General features: G+C 43.1%; 1 protein-coding gene across 4 annotated transcripts in view; it reads left to right on the top strand.

Annotated features, from left to right (window-relative positions):
• Nucleotides 1-7380: 7380 nt before the first annotated feature.
• TFAP2B (transcription factor AP-2 beta) overlaps nt 7381-22347 on the top strand; it is a 32135-nt gene continuing 17168 nt past the window's right edge. The window contains exons 1-4 of one of the 4 annotated variants that reach the window (XM_023924238.2): nt 7381-7882; nt 10536-10764; nt 15926-16384; nt 21859-21919. In XM_023924238.2, the coding sequence (XP_023780006.1) occupies nt 10684-10764; nt 15926-16384; nt 21859-21919 (601 nt within the window). In that variant the 5' untranslated portion in view covers nt 7381-7882; nt 10536-10683. Of the gene's footprint in view, nt 7883-10535; nt 10765-14222; nt 14631-15925; nt 16385-21858; nt 21920-22347 lie in introns of those variants that run through there. The other 3 variants (XM_023924236.2, XM_086875590.1, XM_086875589.1) reach the window with 3 other exon arrangements.

Genomic DNA, 22347 nt, shown 5'->3' with positions numbered 1-22347 from the left:
CATAATTAAATACTTATCAATCTGACATTAGTTCTGTTCCCACTAATGAATTATCTGACTGAGGACTCAATTAATAAAAAAATTAAAGGAGAATAATATAATTAACACTAATCAATATGGGTTTACAGAAAACAAATGTTGTCAAATAAACTTGTTTTTCTTCCTTTTAATGACATGACAAAATAATCAAATTCTAGAGCACATTTAACTTGCAACCACAAGGATGTTGACTACAAATATAACAATCCACAAAAATCCTAAATGCTATAAATAGATACCAATCTATTTGATCCAGAAATAGATGAAAAAGAGAGAATAGTGATTAAACATGTGAATTCCTAAAAGAGTTTCAGTTTTCAGTTCCTGCCCTGACAATAATTTATATTCTCATTGATGAGAATAAATAATGTCATTGATGATAATGTTTGTAATTTGATTGAGAGACTGCAGAAAAAGGGAAAAATGTACCATGATCTGGATTGCTCAACAAGCTGGACACTAGTAATCAACTTAATAAAAGATGAAAAAGGAATTTCTACATCTCAGAAGAAAATACATTTTTTTTCCCTATGAAATGGTGGGGTCTGCTCTGCAAAGCAGCCACTCTGAAAGGGAATTTTTGGTTGTAGGGGATGATTCACAAAGCACAAGCTTGAACTTGAGGGCAGAAGGCCAAGTGTCATGTGCCTGACTAAATAAAAGGATATAATGTACTTATTCATAAAGGTCACGTTGCATCTGTCACAGGTATGAAGCAACAACACATGGAATGTGAAGCTTATTTCTGATACATCCCTTTGTGGCATCCCTGGTGTCACCAAAACTTTGTCTGAATCTTTACAGGAAATACCTGGGCTCCTGGTGGACACCCAGCTGGATGTGAGCCAGCAGTGTGTCCTTCACCCCAAGGTGTCAAGTGGTGTCCTGGAGGTGCTGGGAGCAGGTGGGAGGGATCATTCTCCTCTCCTCAGCGCTGGTGAGCTCACAGCTGTGTCCAGTTCAAGGCTTCTCAGTGCCAGAGAGACGTGGACAGACTGCAGAGAGTCCAACAAAGCACCCCTGAGGTGATTAAGATGCTGGAGCACCTCTCATGGGGAAAGGCTGAGAAAGCTGTGACAGGTCAGCCTTGAGAAGGCTCAAGGAGGGTTTGGTCCATGCACCTAAATCCCTGAAGGGAGAATGCAAAGAGAAAAGAAGAGCCAGGCTCCTCTCAGTGGTGTCCAGTGAAACGACCAGAGGTCAAGAACACCCACTGATACACAGGAGATTCCTCTGAACAGCAGGAAACACATTTTTATTGTGAAGTTGGCCAAGCACTGGCACAGGTTTCCCAGGAAGGTTGTGACTTCCCTCCCTGGAGCTATTAGAAGTCATCTAGCCATGGTCCTGGGCACCAGGCAGCAGGGATGAACCAGATGGCCTCCAGAGGTCCCTTCCAACTTCAACCATTCTGTGATTCTGTGAAGTGTAAGAGAATCTACCACATAACAAAAGGCAAAACAAGCTTAATTTATTCATCTTAATAGCAAGGTGATACAGGGGACTGCAGCAGTTAACAGATACACCTTATCAAAAGATTTTACTGGTCAAGGATTCAGTTTCAATAAAACCCTGAATGGAAAACAGATTTATATCTTTATCAGATGTAGTGATTAAGAAAGGAACAATTTATTAAATTAGGCAAAGATTTTATGTGCATGGCCTTAAAAAGTAAAACCAAGGCAGTGTTATTATTAGTGCTTCTGCAGGAACCCTGCAGCTCATCCAACAGTTGTTCCATGCAGATTTTCTGGCCCGAGTTCTGCATGAGTTACATTAACTGAGCAATTGCAGCTTTTGTTTCCACAAAGCTGTGATCATCCCACGGTTCCTGGTCTATCTTGTGGCTATTTTCATGACTTGCACAAAATAGATTTGCTGCTCTACTTTAGACTAATTCCATACTCAAAGGATGCACAAATGGAAACCCCTAGGGAAGGAGAGGAGCTGACCAAACAGCAGCACCCATAATTTGCACAAGATATCCTGCATGGCATAAGGAATTCTGACACTACAGGGAACTTTGCTGGATGTTGTTCTTGGTGCTGCAACATTTATCCCTTTTATTTTTTGTCAGCCAGGCATCTTCCTGATGTTCCTGCCTCTGAGATGTGATCAAGCTGTCTTTGATTAATTGTGTTTAAGGGCCAGGCTGGACAGGGCTTGGAGCAACCTGGGATAGTGGAAGGTGTCCCTGCCCATGGCAGGGGGTTGGAATGAGATGATTTATAAGGTCCCTCCAAACACAAACTATTCTGGGATTCTATGATTTATTAAATGATGATTAACAATGAATAAGGTAATCAAAATGGAGTTTCAGTACAGAAATTTGTGTGGAGAGTGCACACAGAAGAGATCCAAGCAGGGCTGGGAAAGGGAAGCATTCTCCTAAATTCCAGTCCCCCTCTCCACTACACTGATTAAGGTCCCTTCATACCCCACATGCTTTTAAGAGTATTTCTGGTTTATACCAGAATACACCCCAGAATACCCAGAATATGCCCCATTGAAGGTTTTCTCCCAAATTTTCCCTAAACCAGGACAATACCTATATATCAAGTTTATGTTTTCACTGAAGTTTTACAGATTCATCATTAACTTATAATCAGCACTAGTTACAAGAAGTGCTTCATTAAAAATAGACTGAATCAAGTTTGGTTATTCAGGGAACTCTGACACTGCTCTTGTGGTTCCAGCATGTGAGAAAACTCAGCTTAAAGCCCTGGAAAAAAAATGGGCCCCAAAAAAAAACTTGTGATTGCCTTGTCAGAGAAAAAATATACCATGATGAACCTTAATAACAAAGACCAATGTTGTCAAAATGGAACAGCAATTCTGAGAGGCATTTTTTAAGGTGCATTGTCATTCTATATTTAGAAAAGTATTCTGAAACTCCATAAACAAATCTGTTTATCAAAGTGCAGATTTTCATATTTTTTGCATTGTAAGTTCTCTTCTGGTAACCAAATCAAATTATTAGATGTTCATTTCAAAACTAGGAGTGGGAGAAAAGCTAAAATTTGGATTTTCAAATTTCTTATTTTGATAGTGGAGAACAAAATGTTTAATTTCAGAACTGTTAAAAATGATTCATTTACACTTGCTCATTCTTATGCCTGTTAGGCAGGAAAATGACTTTTATTGTGTTTCTGCATTTATAATATGAAACTGATGATTATATGAAAACAATTACCTTAGAATTACAACTCTAAATTGCATGCTTATATTAATATTAATATCATGTTCTATCACTAGAATGAATATTGCCTGGAAAGCAGTAATGATGCAGTTAACCTAAATCAAACAAGTTTGTGCCCAATTTTTTAGGCTACATCTGAATTGTTTGCCATTACTTAACTAGTGCAGAGTAGTTTATATCCATATTAATAAACTTTAAGTGACTGAATGGACTCTAAATCAAGGTGATCATATTGATTCAGACTCCTGGGAATAATGTCTGGTCTTTCCTGCCCCCCAAACTGTGCCTGGAAGCTGCCTGAATTCCTGATGTGAGCCAAAACCATGGCAGGATCCTGTGAACTTCTGGGGAATGGGAAAATTGGGTAACCAGAAATGTTCCTTGTCAGATAGGGAAGGGAAGGGAAGGGAAGGGAAGGGAAGGGAAGGGAAGGGAAGGGAAGGGAAGGGAAGGGAAGGGAAGGGAAGGGAAGGGAAGGGAAGGGAAGGGAAGGGAAGGGAAGGGAAGGGAAGGGAAGGGAAGGGAAGGGAAGGGAAGGGAAGGGAAGGGAAGGGAAGGGAAGGGAAGGGAAGGGAAGGGAAGGGAAGGGAAGGGAAGGGAAGGGAAGGGAAGGGAAGGGAAGGGGAACCTAAATCCCCTCTATTACTTGTGTTAAAGTCCCTGAAGGCCACAATGCAGTATGTTCAGCAGAAGCTGAAGGGAGAATCAGGTAATGGTATAACTCCAGACACATCATGAGCAATTTAGGGAGCTTGAAATGCATTTCCCCTATAGATGCAGTTTGCTGACTTTGCTATGTCTTCTTTCATGTACCCAGAATGTTTTCTCTCCCTAAAGCATTGCCTGTGGTCATATTTTCTGAGTGCCTGCTGCGAGAAAGCAAGTTAAGAGAGTGGAGAAATTAAAAAGTAAGGGGGCTGAGAGTGATACTGGAGGGAAAAAAAAGTTATGTTCTCAAAACAGATAATAGGCCGGGTCTTAATTTTTCTTCTCTCCTCTTAAAACTGATTAACTCTCTCCTGCCATGAAATTTAAATATAACATTTGCTCTATTGCCTACATCCTAACATGGAAAAAGTGTATTTCCTCACATCAGTATAGTTTAAATATTGTTTTTTGGCTAAATCACACACAAACACTTTGTATCTACATAAGCATAGCTGAACTAAATTAAGCTAATAAAAATGGAATCTCTTAATTTCCTGACATTTTAAATATTCACTAAAACTAAGTCCTCCTTTTAATGGGTACAGTTTGCCCATTCTTGATTTTGTGACTCTGTTTAGGCATATGGGGATTGTTTGGAAATGGGAAAAATAGAGAAATAAAAAGGATATGCCTTATTCAGATACACAAGCTAATTTCAGTATTGTCCATACCCCAGCTGAGAAAAATGAAAGATAAGCTAATATGACTGATTCCAAATTTTCAAGGAAATGAGTTCAGCAATTTTCTGTGTGTTTTATTTGGCTTCTAGGAGGAAGCAAGGTTTAGAAAGGATTAATTATTTTCAAAAGGTGGATGTGGAGATGAAGGATAACCACACATCAACAACAACAACAGCTCTTGAGGCTTCTTAGCCTCCCCTTTATATTCCAAGGGACAAATCATCCAGTGGTATCTGCATAAAGTGGATAAATCATCCAGTGATCATGCAAAAAGTCTTCAGCTTAATGCTCTGTCACCTAATTCCTGCTTTTCCTGCCAGTCATGGAATGCTGTGAAGCTGGCACTCAGTATTTCTGTTCAAAGAGATTTTGATCCTGAGACAAGGAAACAGGAGGCAAACACAGGGACAATCCAAGCTCATCTGGTGGGGCAGTACAAGTTGATCAGAGATTTGAGCTCCCTGTATTAGGGGGCCAAGAACTTCTGAAGTTCACTCGGCCTGAGCTGAGTACCCACATCAGATCAAAATAAAGATTAAAGGACAGTGGAATGAGAAAAAAAGGCTTCAAAAAATGTTCTTCATTCTTGAACTGGGAGATGATTGTTGTTTCAGCTCCAGAGGGTTTGGGGTCTGTAGAACAGCTCTGAAGAGGGGATGCTAAAGCTGTATCCCACCTCACATTTGTGGGGTCCTTGTTGGCATCATGTACCTGGATTTCTTAAGGGAAAAAAGACAGTGCAGGGAAAGTACAGGCAGAAAAAAAAAGGCAGAAAAAAGGGCAGAAAAAAGAAAATAAGAAAAAGGCAGTACAGAGGGATAAAACACATGGACTGCAAACAAAATTAATCTTGGATACAAGAGTTCTCCTCAGTAAGAGGAGATAGTAAAATAGTAATGCAGCAAACTCTTGGAAGGGCTCCACTTTCCAGGGAGCCCATAGGCTGTGTGAGGCTTGATCTGGGAAAAACTGGACATGACCCATCAATGTGAGGGTTCACCAGCTGGGGTTCCTGACATCAAAAACTGGTCACTAAATGGGTACCAGAGACAAGTGAGTGACATTTGAGCTCATTTTCTATCATAATTAGACAAAATCAATGTCTTCAGTTTTGGGCCCGTCACTAAAAAGGTGTTGGAATGGTTCCAGAGTAGGGAAATGAAGTGAAGGATGTAGAGAACCTGTCCTGTGATGAATGACTGAGGCACCTGGGGGTGTTAAATGTGACAAACATTTTGGACCTGTCCCTAAGTGTTAAACACATCTGGCTGAGCTTTCCTGCCTTGTTAAAAGTTCCTCTAGGTATCTTTCTTGCTGTTGGGTTTGGTGATGCTCTTCCCTGAAGAAAGCACTGGTGGGTTCAGGAAAATGCAAAATAATGGGGAGAGAATTTTAGCAGAGCCTGTAGCAAGGGTTTTAAACTGAAAAAAAGACAGATTCAGGCTAGATATAATGAGGGAATTTTTCAATGAGGATGGTGGAACACTGTGCAGGTTGTCTGGAGAGGTGATGGATGACTCATTTCTGGAAGAGTTCAAGGTCAGGTTGGACAGGGCTTGGAGCAGCCTGAAGTAGTTGAAGATGTCCCTGCTCATGGAAGGTGCTTGAGCTAGCTGCCCTTTAAAGTCCCTCTCCAATCCAAATTATTCTGTCATCCTACAATTGTATGATTCTATGAAAAACCCTGGTTATGTCTGGAGATGTAGCAGGAAACATAGATTTACCAGCAAGCATTATGGAAAGTTGTATGTTTAAGAGATGAGTCTTGGTATTATTCACAAAGGAAAGGTTTTAAAGTGCTCACCAAAGCAATGATTTTGTAAATCCTTTAGTAGGCTGGCAGTAAATTTTTTAATACCTCCAATGCAAATTAAAAGCTTTATAATTAAAAATAAGCTTTTCAATAAAAAATACTGATTTCTGAAATACACGTGAAAACATACAGAAGAAAAATATCAGGAGAAAAAAAGAGCTGATTTGGAGGAAAAGGCACCAAACACACTCAGAAATCCTGGATTTTCTAGGAAACTAGGAAAAATGCCTTTCCATGAGCTCAGCGAGCAGCAGAGGGCGCTGGGATAAACGGATTTCTTTTAAACTCCAGCCAACAATACGGATTTGCTGGGAGCTGGATACTGAGGGAGATAGACTTTTATTTCTAGAGATCCATGCTAGATTTAAAAGGCAGAGCAGGATTTAAAGCCCAATTCTGAAACAGGGCTTTGATTAGGGGCGGGCTAAATTCAAAACAAAACAAAATTAAAAAAAAACCCAACCAAACAACAAACAATAATTCTGGAAAAAGCATATGAAATAAAGGTAGCATAATTTATTGAATTCAAATTAATTTTTTTTCGAGTTCTCAACAAAGTAACCATCCTGTTATTGTAGGTTCTCTCCCTTCCAGGCCTATTAATAGATATTTATTTCTTTGGGATAATTAGGGTATTCCATTTAGTCTGTATTCTCACTATTCTACAGTAAATAGATAAATAAGTAAATAGGTGTAAAGGATTTATTTGGATTTTAAGGTAGAGGTTCAAGCACGGAATGGTCTGTTAATCAAAAAATCAATGCAAATAAGAACCTGCAACTTTATCCTTAAAGAGGAAAAAAGTCATATCAGCATCATTTCTAGCAGAGGAAATATTTGGGTGTTTGCAACTCCCAAATATGAACCTGGAGCTCTTGGAGCAAGTACAGAGTAGAACACAAAGATGCTCCAAGGACTGGAGCAGACAGGCTGAGAGAATTGGTGTTGTTCAGCCTGGGGAAGAGAAGGATCCAGGGAGATCCTGGATCCTGGAGGCCAGGAAGGCCTTCCAGGGCCTAAAGGGGCTCCAGGAGAGCTGGAGAGGGACTGGGGACAAGGGATGGAGGGACAGGACACAGGGAATGGCTTCAAACTGTAAGAGAGAAGATTTAGACTGGATATGAGGAAGAAATTCGTCCCTGTGAGGATGGAGAGGCCCTGGCACAGGCTGCCCAGAGAAGCTGCGGCTTCCTCGTTTCTGGAAGCGTCCAAGGCCAGGCCGGACGGGGCTTGGCACAACCTGGGCTATGAAAGTGTCCCTGCCCATGGCAGGGGGGGTGGGAAGGAGACGGTGTGTCAGCTCGGTGCCAATCCGAGCCGTGCCAGGCTCTGAGGGAAGCTGCGGGAAGCGAGTCCCCGTCAGAGGGCGCCGCCGGCCCGCTCATCGCGGGCAGCGCCGGCCGGAGCGGCCCTTCCTCCGCCAGGGCAGGGCTACCCGGAAAGGTATCCCTAAAAATAATATATACATATATATATATATATATAAAAAATTATAACCTGTTCCTTTGCCATCGCAGCTGCAGCGCCCGTGCCCAGCTCACCGCTGGAAAAAAAACAAACAGTGTTTACCTTGGAAGAGCTTGGGAAAGGGCGACCCAAACTGCCGGGAAACGACTGGTTCTCCCCTTTCTTTTTTTTATTTTTTTTTTTTTTTATTATTATTTTATTTTTTGTTTTTTAGTTTTGAAAGTACGGGTTGTAGTGGTCAGTTTTGGGTAGTGTGCCGGTTTTTGGACGCAGGGCTCATGGCATGTTTGAGGGATAAATCGGTGTAAGTGTTGCTGAGTGGAATTGCTGAATTAGACTGGAGGCAGCTGAGGGGGTGGTGGCATAAAAGGGCAAAAATCAAATGCGAAGAACCTTACTTTTCCAAACGAACACTTGTTCTTTTGTCATGTTTTGCAAGTGCAAGAGAAATGTAATAATAGTGGGGTTTAAAAGTCAGAATTTACCGTCTATATCAATTTGTTAGCAAGAAGCCAGTGGACGCCAAGTCTATTTTAGAGTCTTCGTTTTTTCATTCCCCTCCTCTCCCCTCCCCCAGCTCACAGAGCATATTTAATTCAGAGTGCCACGGAATTGTGAAGCATTAGCCGTCACGAAGCTCATTCACTCTGCCCTGTGCCAGCCTTCATGACTCAAAGACTTTCACAAAAGTGATGGCAAGCTGTCCCTTTATGAGCTTGGTATTTTTCTAAGAGGGTCATTCAGATCTATGGGTGCGTAAGGGCGGCTGCATGGGTATCTCCGCACATCCCCATGCAAACAGCTCTCATCCTTTCTCCTTTTACAGCATTTTTTACCCTATTGCCTCAGCTGAGATGATCTGTCCAACCCACTCAGAGATGTGCCCTTTTTCTGCTCCTCCTCAGTGCAGCACTGGCTGTGCTGAGAAAAAGAAAAAAAAAAGAAAAAAAAAAAAAAAAAAGAAAAAAAAAAGCTTTTTATCTGCTTTAATAACTTCTAGCAAGACCGTTGTCCAGCTCCTGCTGTAATATCTGGCCACTATTTGCCTCTTCCCTTTTGTGGGTTGAGGCTTTAGAAGAAGATGCACACTGAAATGGGGAGGGGTGGCAGGGTGGTGTAGAGGCTGGGGGGGGGGGGAAAGGATGAATTTATACTTTCTGCCTTAATTTGAGGCCAAAGAGAACAGAAAAAGCAAAGCCCACCCTTCCCACCAGCCAACCACACACCAGCATATGTGTCTCCTGATGAAGTTCTCCTCGTTTCCGAGATTATATATATATATATATATAAAAGCATCTTTACCTGTAGGACCTTTGAAAGTACAAAGGACACCGTGCACTTTCCCATAGGATCCCGTGCAGAATAACAAAGATTTGTAGGAACCTTATAGGCAGAGCTTGAAATTTCCAGAGACAGGACCTTGAATTTAGAAACACCTTCTTTCTCTCTTCTCTCTGCCTCTGTGCCTCATTTTTTTTCCCCCCATTTTTTCCCCTCCTGGTGCACCAGCCTACCGCAAAGCTCGATTGTTTCCTTTCAAAGGCAGAGATGGGCTCTGCTGCCGGTGCTGTGCAACGTGTTAAAAAAATCGGACAATGCGAAGGAAGGTTTGCCTGGGGAAAAAAAAAAAAAAAAAAAAAAAAAATAAAGGTTAAAACTGGTCTAACTCCTCCTCTCCCCTTCCAAACCGAGGGCTACCCGGGAAATGCACAAACCCAACTCTGTTTTTAATCGTTTTCTGAAAGTAGCAAACGCTATTTAAATGAGTGCACAGAAGGGTTTGCTAAACTCCTTTTTCATTTTTCTTTTATTTTTTCCCTATATAAAGTATTTCTAAGTTATAAAATATACAGTACAAGCCTGAAGTCTAAGGTTTTCCAGTGGAAATCATTGATCTAAATTTACTCCTTTTAGATTTGCTTGAATGTGCTTTGATGAGACGCTGTTTTGGTGTTTAACTGCATATGAGAGGATAATTTCTGGACATGTAAATAAAAGCATATTACATGTGGGGAAAAGCATCATATCTCGTTGTAAATGATGAATCACTTAGTGCAGAGGCAACTTATCCTTCATTTTATCATAGGGAGGATCTAAAATATATTAATTTAATTTCATCTGTCTATCTATCTATATCTATCTATATATATATATCTATCTATCTATGCATCCATCCAACCATCTACTAAAATATCAGACATATGCAATGCATAATAGGTGTATTTAATCCCTCTATACCGACTCATATATGTGTAAATGCATAACTAAATTCACAAATATGCATTTAAATACACTCCTATATAAACTGACCAGGTTTGCATGCACATGTGCCTATGTAACATGCAGTCTCCACGTGCCCACATGTGGAAGAATATATATAATTTACATATCTAAATGTGGCAACTAATATGCCTATACATGGGGAAAAGTTGCCTTTTCGGTGATAAATGTGTGTATAGGTGCCTGTACGTGTAAATCTGTGAAAGTGCAGCTCTGTGTGTGTGTGTATTTTAAATGCCTGCATATAAGTGTCTATATGTGTGTATATGTCTATATCTAGTCACATATATGTCTGTAGCTATATGTAACTATGTAACAGATAATGTTTTTTACTATCCGATTGAGGTAGGCTTCTGCAGCCTATTGTTTCAGACAACAGATATAAGTTGCGATGGAAGAGGAACGTCGGATTTGGTGTCTGTCCCCCATTTCCAATTATAGATGGATCATTACAGACAGAGAAGTACTGAGAATCCAGACATCTGCTCTTCACATGAATGCACTCACCTCCTAGAGAACAGCCTGCCATCATGCTCTGGAAACTGGTTGAAAATGTCAAGTATGAAGATATCTATGAGGTGAGTATATAATATGCATATGAGTAAGAGAGTATATGTATATTTAAATATACATCTAGCATATAGATACAGGCATGGCTATATAATACATATATTGCTCTACATATACATCCAGGCAGAAATAGAGACATACACCAGCACACACGAATATAGAGATGGGAAACTGAGACTAAATGCTTAAATGCTTATTTATTTGCATGTTTGTATTTAGCATGCCAAGTCCTGAACTTTTTATTATTTTTTTTTTTTTCATGGAAAAGCTGTTTGATGCGATTTAAAACATCAAAGAAATGATCTGGGGATTGGAATGAGGCAACTTAAAGGCAAGAGTTTGAGTGTTTAGACCTCCAATTATATATAATTCGATTAAATATGGACAAATGTTGAGGAAAATTTTAAAAGGAGAGAAAAAATAGAAAAGAAACACAATCCGGTATTCAGTGACTGGATGTTTTTTTTTTATTTTATTTTTTTTATTTTTCAATTCCAAGCTCAGCTCAACCTGAATATGGATTTTATTTTTTTCTTTTTCTGCTTTTCACAATCGGATACGTTTTCTACGAGTTTTTAATACCTCTACAGCAGCAGATAAGCTGTGCATGTGTACATATACCGGCATTAATTAAGCGGCACGTACATTCTTGTGCGTGTGTGAGTTCACACACCCGAACCGATACAGTCAAAGGCAGCTCCGCAGAGTCCGCGGGCACGAAAAGTTGTGAGCTTTATCCAGACCTTATTTTCGAGGTCAAAAAGCAAACCAAGGGGGGAGGAAAAAAAAAAAAAAAAAAAAAAAATCACAGCTCAAACGCTGCGAAACCTTTCTTAATTTTGCACGGTTTCCTGAGCCGGATCTTTCCCAAACGGGCTCCGCCAGTGTATTCCTTGTAAGTTAAACCAGCGCGGGGGATTTTCTCAGAAACCATGGAGGGGAAAAAAAAGAAAAGAAAGAAACAGGAAAGATGAGTGAGGAATGGAGCTCCACAAAATCACTTTTTTTTTTTTTTTTTTCCTATTGTTTTTGGTTTTTAATTACGTGGGATTAATTGCACGGCGATGGTGGGGGATTTTCAGAGGGGCTCAATCCGCCACCTCCAGCGCTGGAGCTGCTCCGTGGGGAGGCGGCCGGGCAGGGAAGGAGCCGGGGACAAGGAAGGGACCGGGGACAGCAGAAGGGACAAGGGACGGGGATGGACCGTGAGCTGAGCTGGGAGCGGGGACCGAGCAGGGCTGGGCAGGGAGCTGGCAGGGGCTGGGGATCGAGCAGGGACCAGCGACAGGGCAGGGACCAGGGTCTGAACGGAGGCCAGGACTGGGCACTGAGCAGGGCCAGGAGACAGAGCAGAGAGGCGGACAGGAGCCGGGGTGGGACCGGGCAGGGACCGGGCACCAAGGAGAGAGGGGATACCGAGCCAGGGGCTGGCTGCTGGGCAGGGAGCGGGGATCGGGCAGGGGACGGGGATCGGGCAGGGACGGGCACTGGGAAGGGGACGGGCAGGAACCCTGCAGGGCTGGGGATGGGAAGCGGCCGGAGCCCCCCGGGAAGCGCCGTCGGGGCCGCCCCGTCCGCAGCCCCGCAGATCCGCCCGCAGCCCTCCCCTCCGGCAGAGCCTTGGCACTTACAGACGGGAAACTCCCGGGAAAAGCGTGCAAAGGGACCGGGGGAAGGCAGAGCTCCGGCTGCCCCGGTCAGAGACAGGACGGGATGGAGGGAAGCGGGGAGGGGACCCGCTCGGGAGAAATGTCCCCTCTCCCTAAAGCTGCCGTCAGGCTAATCACCATGGGCAAAATCCGTCTGCAGAACGAGCAGAATGGTGACACACGTGTGTGTGAGTGTGTGTGAGTGTGTGTGAGTGTGTGTGTGAGTGTCCCCGAGTGTCCCCGCGTGTCCCCAGCCCGCTGAGCCCTCGCTGCTTTTCCCTCCCCATCTCCCGGCACAGCCCGGCCATTGTCTCTGCCCGCAGCAGCAGGCGACAAAACATCTCCCCTCCCTGGCTGCCGAGCTCGGGGATGAGGGCTTTTTTCCCACCCTGCTTTTGATGGGGGCTTTTAAGGCGCTGTGGATTTACGGACACTCGCGTTTGTAGATTGCCGTGGGAGAGAAGAGTTGGGGGAGCAGTTGGGTGGGATTTGGCTGCGGGCAGGGTGTATCCTAACTTAGGGATGCGCTCCAGGGAATTTTGTAACGTGTAGCCTCGCAAAAATAATAAAAAAAAAAAAATAAAAAAGAGAGAGAGAGAGAGAAAACAATTGTCTTTTTATTTTTTTTTTTCTTTTAAGAGCTGAAACCCTCTAGATTTTTGTTAAAAAAAAAAAAAACCAAACAAAAAAACCTCAAAAAAAACCCACTTCTCTCTCTTCTTTCTAATTTATAATTAACACGATGGTAGAGGTGTGTCAGCCACTTAAACTGAATCGGTTCTTAAAACAAAAGTGTGTGTGTGTGTGTGTGTGTGTGAGTGCGGGGGGGCAGCTCTGGGAAGTGTGAGTCTGTTTAGGAAGGAACGCAAGTTGAACTTTAACAGAAATGGCAGACAGTCCAGTTGAACGGGTTCCTGCAACATCAAAAAGGTTTTATATCGCCCCTGGCTTTGCCTCAAAACTATACATTTACTATCCTTTAAAATTCACTCGATGCATTTCACATTTGAGTAGAAATCGGGAGATCTCTATAAGTATAAATACATATATATATATATATATATTTTCATATCGAGCCGTAGAAAGAGGATTCAGACAAAAAAAAAATCAAGCCCAACAATGCAGATTCAAGTATTTATTTGAGTATTGCGAATAAATATGATCTGTAACACGCGCCAGAAGGGCTTAATCTTTACTGTAAATAGACATATATTACAGTGACTGAGCGTTTCTTCTTCTAATCCTTTAAAAATTACCTAAAAAAAGAAAAAGAAAAAAGCCCCTTTTTCTTCATTATTTACTTAAAAAAAACAGCAACAAACTGCAAGTACAAAAGCACCGGAGGCAATCAATTCCTTGTATTAGAAATGTATAATTAAATATGTATTAAGACAAAAAGGAAATATACTTTTCTTCTTCGTCTTCTTTTTCTTCTTCTTCTTTTTTCTTCTTCTTCTTCTTCGCCTCAAGCATTGCTTCATCTCAGTTCCATGATCCAGCTCAGCAGTGTCTACTTTCCACATCTTCCTCCGCTCAAGTTTATTGAAGTTCTGCCTCTTCCTCGCTAAACTTTTTCCCCCCTCTCCCTCTCCCCAAACTCTGCCTCTGCCAGCCCCCCTCGTCTGATTACATCTAGTAATTCTCCACTGAATGAACGTCATTTACAATAGTAGGGGAGCTCTCGAGCTGGCTGCCAGCTTCACGCTCCATTTGGTCCTGCATTCTCCCTTTAAAGTAGTCGTGTAATATTAATAGTCATGAATATCAATTATTATGAGGCGGTGTAGAGAAGGAAAGGGAGGAAGGGGTAGCGGAGCAGTCTGAGCCTAGCCTTGGGTTGAAGAGGATTGTATTTGGGAGCTCAAAGGCAAAAAAAAAACAAAAACCAAAAACCAAAACCAACAAAAACAAAAAAAAAAAAAAGGAGGAAAAAAAAAACCCCGAGAGGGAGGGGTAAATCATATATGTAGATAGAGGTTTCCAGGCTCGGTTTTGGGGGCACTGGTCTTTTTTTTTTCTTTTTTTTTTTTTTTTTAACCTTTTTGTTTTTTGATGGATAGACTTCGAAATATCTCAAGCTGTTCTCCTGTGTCCAACACGTCCCTTTGCAGATCTCCTTGATATTTTTTTCCCTCCAATTATTAGTATTATCACCATTATTTTATTTTTAGCTATTACAAGACTTTTTTTATTTCCAGATGTTAGTCCACACCTATTCCGCCATGGTGAGTTTGGATCCATGTTGTACTAGAATTGCATGTTCTCTCTCTCTCTCTCGATCTGTTGTGTCTCTCTCTCCCTCTCTCTGTCTTTTTAAACGCCTTTGGCTTGGTAATTTAGCACAATAATTGGAGGAGGCTTGCAGCTGCTTCTCCCTTTTTGCATTGTGTGTTCCCGATTTGAGCTAGGGGAGTCTGGGGGGGCGACCAGGGGGAAAAAGAACTTTTTTTTCCTTGTTGTTTTTATTTTTTTATTTTTTTTTTTTAAAATCATGTGTGCCATCGCTTGTGGGGGTTTGAGCTACACTTTGTGGAATAGATATTTTTCTTGTTTACTTTAATCTCGCAGCTTCAGTGCGTTGGAGTTGGACAAAACTCCTCTCCCACCTTTTCTCTGAAGCCTCTACACACTCCCCCCACCCCCTGTCCCCCCCCACATCTCAAAGACTTTTCATTACAATTAACCCCCACCCCATTCTCTGGAATATAATATTGGAAAAGGAAACAAAAGACACTGGAAGTTGATGCAGACATCATAGCGCCTGGATTTGTTCAATACCGATGTTTCATCTTTATTTTATTTGATTTTTTATTAAATTTATTTTTAAGGGGTAGACTTCCTTTAAGCGAAGATTCCCCGTAGTGGTTTTTTTTTTATTTTTTTTTTTCCTTTTTTGTTTTTTTCCTTTTTTTTTTTCTTTTTCCCAGGTCCTTTTTAACACAACTTCTCATCTCGGAGTCCTCCGAGAAGTACAACTTTCTTTTTGGGCTTTTCCACGTGAAAATGGGTTGGTGATTTTGAGTTACACGACTTGAGCAGAGGGAATAAACAGATGTTGGGAAACTTTAGGCAGGAGAAGGGCTGGGTTGTCTGGATAGTTTGGTTTGGTGCTCTTAATTTTTTAAAGTGTTCTTTTCCCTTTGGTTTGATTTGAGGGGGGCTGTGGATTGGGAATTATACTACTGGTCTGAAATCGCAGATCGTACATGTATTTGGAGCACTAGTCCTACATTTTTAATTATGACATTTAGCAATTCTCCCTCACACCCCCCGCCCCTTCCCCCTCCTTGATAGTTCCTGGGAATAGACACGATGTGGGTGCAAAACATTTCTAATAAGTGGCGGGGGAAGGGGACACATCTGAATCCCACTTTCCAGCTGTTTACATCCTATTTTGTTTTATTTCACTTCGGGGGGGTGGGGGGAGGTTTTTCCTCTTTTTACTTTTTTTTTTTTCTTTTTTTTTTTTCTAAAAAAGATCCTCTTTTTTGTTGTTGTTTGTATGTCATTCCGCTTGTAGGACCGGCATGATGGAGTGCCCAGCCACAGTTCCAGGCTGTCCCAGCTGGGATCCGTCTCGCAGGGACCCTACTCCAGCGCTCCTCCGCTCTCTCACACCCCATCCTCGGATTTCCAGCCGCCTTATTTCCCACCCCCCTACCAGCCTCTTCCTTACCACCAAAGCCAGGACCCTTACTCCCATGTCAATGACCCCTACTCCCTAAACCCCTTGCATCAGCCCCAGCAGCACCCCTGGGGACAGAGGCAGAGGCAAGAGGTGGGATCAGAAACCGGGTCACTGCTGCCACAGCCTCGGGCCGCCCTGCCCCAGCTCTCGGGACTGGACCCCAGGCGGGACTACCACTCAGTTCGGAGGCCAGATGTCCTCCTGCACTCAGCTCACCATGGCCTTGACTCCGGCATGGGGGACAGCCTTTCTCTGCACGGCATCGGACACCCAGGGATGGAGGAGGTCCAGGTGAGGCACCGCGTTCCTTTCTCCCGGGCAGGGCAGACGGAGCCCCGCTCCCTGGGTCAGGAGTGATCGCTGAGGGATTTCCAGTTGTATTGCTGGGGGTTGCTATCCTTTATCCACAGCGGGTTTGTAACTGTGGTACTCCCCCCTCCCCCTCCCTCTATTTTTCTAATTTTTTTTTATTTTTTTATTTTTTCTTTTTAAATAAGAGAATTTATTTCCTCGCCGTCACGCACAGGCTCGGCTTTATAAACCCTCCCCTACATGGCCAAGCGGCAAAGTGCAGGGGGAAGGCAGGCATGCTGCTCTAAATATTCCACGTGTTTCAAAAGCTGGCAGAGTTCAAGCTTGGCTTTTCAAATTCCAGTTATTTCCCATGCAATCTCAGCTTCCACTCCCCTCCACCCCCCTCTCCTCCCCCCAACCAATTTCCTGCCGTTCAGAGATTTTGATGAAACTGTCGAATTACTACATTTTTCATCCGGGAGGGAGGGAAATGATAAACAAAACCCCAAACAATGCAATAACTGGTGATCAGGAACAAGTCCCGCGTCCGTCCCCCCACTCCCCTTATTTGCTATGTGTGCTTGGTAGGGTAGCACAGATTTTAAATAGTTTCGTTCCCTCTTTTGGATAACAAAGGAGTTTCGCCGAGCTCAAAGCACAGTATTTCCCAGCTTTCTTCCATCCCACGCGAAACTCATCATCACGTGCTATTTCCTAAAAACAGAAGGACCCTTAACAGCTTCGCTGCTGGGGAGGTTTGCACCTTGCTGGAGCAGGGCATGGCCAGCCCGTGGGGACCCCCGAGGCAGGGGCTGGAACCTCCAGGTCCAAATCCTGCCTCAGGCTCTCCTAATCGTGATTTTTGAGGTTCCCCTCCATGCTTTTTTATATATATATATATATATTTTAATTCAAATTTTTTATCATATCTCATATCTGTATATGTATTTAGTCTTGGGATAAATAAAGGTATGGGCCACTGAATGAAATAACGACATCGAAGTTACAGAATGGGAAAAAGAAAGGAGAAAAGAGGAGCCGGGAAGATTTAAAAATAGCCGTGAAAAAGGATGCTGCTGACCATGAGAGGAATCAGCGGCAGGGAAGCGGAGGGGGTGCATTGCTTTGGCTTGAGGCTTGTCTTAGGGCTACACGGGAAAATTCCCGAGCTTTGCCGGGGAGGAATGTTTTAGAAAAAGAAAGCTTTTGCTGTTTGGATTTGCTCCTGCCTCCGAGCTGAGTGACCGCCGGGTCGCTGGTTTCTGCTGATTTCCGAGGTGGCTTTGAGACCTGGGGGCAGCCCCTGACCGCCAAGGGTGCGATGCGCAGGTCTCGTCTCGCATTCCTGGCTCAGACAAAGTGCTTTGCAAGTCAAGGCGAGTTTTACCTCTGAGAATGCAGAAAGGAGATCGCTCTCCTCCTTTCTCTCTGCAGCCGATAGGCGTTAAGTACTGTTTGTGCCTGGGTATTTACACTTTCCCCAAAGAATAGTCGGTAATTGTGCTTTTTTGAGAAACGGAGTAAAGCAGAGGAGAGAGAAGGGAAAGGAAGGAGATAAAAAGAGAGAGGAGAATGCTGAAAGGACAAGAGAGGAAAAGATAGAGAAGAGAGGGAAAGGAGGGGGAAAGATAGGGAACGAGAGAGACATAAAGAAGGAAAGAAAGAAAGAAGAAATAGGAAAGAAGGAGCTCAAATAAAGCAGCTCTCCATCCGTTTCCCAATAAAACATCCCTTCTGCGGGAAGGGCACTGCACTGGAGGAAAGTGCCTGTCCCTGATGGTCCCAGAGCTGCGGGGCCACCCGCGGCCACCCGCGACCTGCTCGCCAGGGCTGGCCGGGCCAGGGGGTGCGATGGGATGGGGATAGGATGGGATGGGATGGGGATAGGATGGGATGGGGATAGGATGGGATGGGAATAGGATGGGATGGGATAGGATGGGATGGGGATAGGATGGGATGGGATAGGATGGGATGGGATGGGGATAGGATGGGATGGGATGGGGATAGGATGGGATGGGGATAGGATAGGATGGGATGGGGATAGGATGGGATGGGGATAGGATGGGATGGGATAGGATGGGATGGGATAGGATGGGATGGGGATAGGATGGGATGGGGATAGGATGGGATGGGATAGGATGGGATGGGGATAGGATGGGATGGGGATAGGATGGGATGGGATAGGATGGGATGGGGATAGGATGGGATGGGATAGGATGGGATGGGATAGGATGGGACAGGCGAGGCTGTGGATCAGCAGGGCTGGGGCTCTTGGTTTTGGGTTGCTGAGACAGCAGGAAATCAAACAGACCCCTTATTTCTGAAAGTTTGTTCCCAGGTTGGGGGAGGAGGGGAAGAGGGAGAGGAGGGTATCCCAAGGAGAAACACGTGAAGGGAGAGGTGTCCCACTGCAAGTTAAGGCAGGCAGCAGGGAAAGCAGCCTAGAACTCAGTGCTGCCGCTCAGCATTCTCTATTCTTTTCCCTCAACTAGTGACAGATGAAGCTGGACAGTTTTCCATCTTGATATTTAATCTGGGTTTATTCTAGATTCGAGGAACCTTTTCTAGCAACAGGTTTTTTATTTAGGCGACATATACTCATTATCCACCATCACTAGATACAATTTCCAGGAAGGGTTTGAAACACTGGGTTTTTTTCTTATTTCAGTAATCCAAAGGGTTGAACGGATAACTAGATGTATAGTTGGATAAAGATGTTTCTCTTTGCTTAACTTATGCATGTCTGATCGAATATGTGCCATGAGAATGGGCTGGGCTGAGGAGAAGGAGACAGAGAGTGCGTGACAGAAAGAAACAGTGGTTATTTTATAAACATCTAATCCAGTCCATGTGTGAGCCATTGTCCAGGGCTAGAATTAAGTGATTGTAACACGATAGCTCTCTGTTATTGTAAACAGGACACACTGTATTGCTATTGCTGCCTCTCTCGAGAGGAATTTTCAATCTGCGATTTACAACCTTCAAGACAGGGAACTGAGAAGCCAAGACCTACTTATTGAACAAAAATTTACATCATCTAATAGGGTGAAAAAAGAAATGCAGTATTACAACCCCACATATTCCCCCCCACACTGGCTGGGCAAAAGTAGGGTTACAGTAATAAAGGATTAGATGAAGGAAAAATGGAGGGGGAAATTCAGATTCTTTAAACTCTTTGAAGAAAAATATAGAGCTCAGTTTTAAGGTTTTCACTCAGATGTATCCATAGAAGTTGAACAAGGTGGTTACAGATAGTACTTAGGAAGCTTCGTGCTATCAGATTATTGGAGGAGAGAAGGGAGGGGAATCTTCCTCTCCAGATTTTCCAAGTATACCTGGAAACTCATCACCTTTCCCCTCCCTGCACACACACACCTCCGCTCCTCCTCCTCCTCACTCACGCTGCTACTACGTGCTAGAGCTCGAGACACGGAAAGTTAAGTTGCACCAAAACACCCAAGTCTCTTATAAAGTAACCCCTGGTATCACTTTTAACTAAAGAAGTCTAGTAATTAAAAGTCTGAGTTGTTTTTCCACGTTTCCGCATGCAGTCCTAATTAAATCTTTACGATCCTCTCTGTGACTATTAACTGCCAGCATGCTGAGCGAATATCCTGTACAAAAACCCAGCAGGAGGGCGTAATTAGATAGAAAATCAGACAGGAGTCTTCTCATTAACTACAACAACTAACCCACGTTGCTGATGGAGCGAGCTGAGTGCACGCACACGCATAAAGGGTGCGCGCAACCATCGGCTCCAGACATAAGGTGAGATAAGGAGGAAAAACGAGGGGAAAAAAAAAAGGGAAGATGATGTTTCACGTTTACCTCCGTTTCTGTGCCATCGAGGTTGCTGCACTCCAGCAGGCTGCAGGATTTGCTCATCATCCCTCGTTGGGAGCTGCTCAGGGAAAGGAGGGAAAGACTTTGTAATTTTATTTTGTGCCCTTTAGGTATGGAGCCTATTGATTATGAGAGAGAGAGAGAGAGACACAGCCATGCCCAAACACAGCACATAAGGCACCGCTCTGTGTGTGCGCTCATTTGAGGGTGGATTGGAGGAAAATGAAAGGAAAGCTCTCACAGAAAATATTGTTCCATCGCATTTTGGGGAGATGTAATTTTCTCCTCACCCGCATTCCATCTGGAATGTCTCCGCAGAGCACAGGGACGGAGATAAGGGCTGGATCCGAATAAGCTCAGCTTCTCGTAGCAAAGATAAAGTTAAAATAATGAAGTGTTTGTTAATCATCGCTTTGCTGTAAAGGTGCTTTGCTCAGCAAGGAAAAACGTGACAACTGCCCAAATATGCAATAACACCGAAAACTCCAAACCTTTTAGCAATAGTAATGGGAAAAATAAAATAATAAAGCCAAATCCCCCTTTTCTTCAGAATTTACCCTAAAAACGGAGCCTGTTGGAATTCTGCAATAAATTATTCTTATGACACCTCTTCTTTTTCGGAGGTGGCTTTACCGTGCTGAAAGCAGATTCGGCAGTAATTTTGGTTTGCTTGTGGGTTTTTTTGTATCTCCCACTTTCGTTTTGAGAAATGAAACCCAACATTTTCCGCGTCCTCTATGCCCGTCTTTGTTCTCTTCCCTGCTAAAGAAGTTAATTCCATAATAACAGGTGTGCTCCTTGGCTGGCTGGAAAGAAAGGCGAAAAAAGAGGGGGGAAAACAAGGCTTTGAAATTCGGAGACTTTTTTCTTTTTTTTTTGTCCTAGGCAATCAATTTGATGGTTCATACTTTTGATAATGTGTATTCCCGCTCCTCCCTCCCCGTCCCCACTAATTCAGGACATGGAAGCAACCTCGGGAGCTGTAAATCTCTTTCTGCTCGTCCCCTGTACGATGTGGGCGTTGCACTGCGCTCCGAAAGGCTCCGGCTTTAATTAAAAGTCCATAATGTAAACTATGATATATAAAAAGTAAATGGCCCTTGAATTATTAAGTTGTAGCAGGGTTAAACAAACAAACAAACAAAAAAAAAAAGGAAAACAAAAAAGAAAAAGGAGGAGGGGGAGGAAAGGGGAGGGAGCATTTAAGTTGTCCTTAATCGTGTTCATTTATGTCATGCAATAGATCTTGCAGATGTTGCCAAATTGCCACATTTTCAAAGGAAGAAATATAAAGCTTTATGGAATGCAAAGAAGTCTATGTGATATCTATGTTTTATAAGATAACAAAACCAGTATTGCACCCCATATGCTTCATACCTCTTTTTGTTTTATTAGAAGACTATATAATTTGTAAGAATTTAATTTCCTTGTCGATTGGGGGAAATAATAATAACAACAACAGTAATAATAATAATAATACCAACAATAAAAAAAAAAAACAACAACTCCTCCCTTAGTGAATTAATATAAATGGAAATAACAGGGACTCCAGTTTGGAATGACATGATTTATGTACGCGATTCTTTAATATCCAGTCAATTTGAATAGTGATGTTTTTATATCCACAGTCAGTTGAAGATGCCAATAACAGCGGTATGAACTTATTGGACCAGTCTGTCATTAAAAAAGGTATGGATTATTCCAACAAGCTAGACAAACTTTTACTGTGTAAAAGCGATATCTTCATGATATATTTTGACTTTGGGGCAATGAATTTCTCCGGGAAGCAGGCACCCATGGCAGCAAGATGAATAGTTGATTGGATCAGCAGATAGAGTGAAGGGATAAGACACGCGAAAGGAAAAGTTTCTATCCCCGCCTCCCCCGCCCTTCCAAGGGTTTAATTACACGAAGGCTCTCAAACGGGGCACCCCGTGCTCCAGTGCAGCTTCCACCGCCCCCCTTCCCTCCCCCTCTCCCCCCGATGCTCTTCGGTGCGGACCCCTCGGTTTTTAATGGGGGAAGGTGTTGATTCCCTTTGGGGCTTAAATGCATTTGCCAGGCGAGTCAAAGGCGGAGAGGAGAGAAGGAGATGCCCATGGAAGGGCAGGCTCAGC

This window comes from Cyanistes caeruleus, chromosome 2 (genome assembly GCF_971803275.1).
Source record: "Cyanistes caeruleus chromosome 2, bCyaCae1.hap1.1, whole genome shotgun sequence".
Taxonomy (NCBI): Eukaryota; Metazoa; Chordata; class Aves; order Passeriformes; family Paridae; genus Cyanistes; species Cyanistes caeruleus.
The sequence above is the reverse complement of the archived record's forward strand: the minus strand, read 5'-3'. Positions and strand labels throughout refer to the sequence as shown.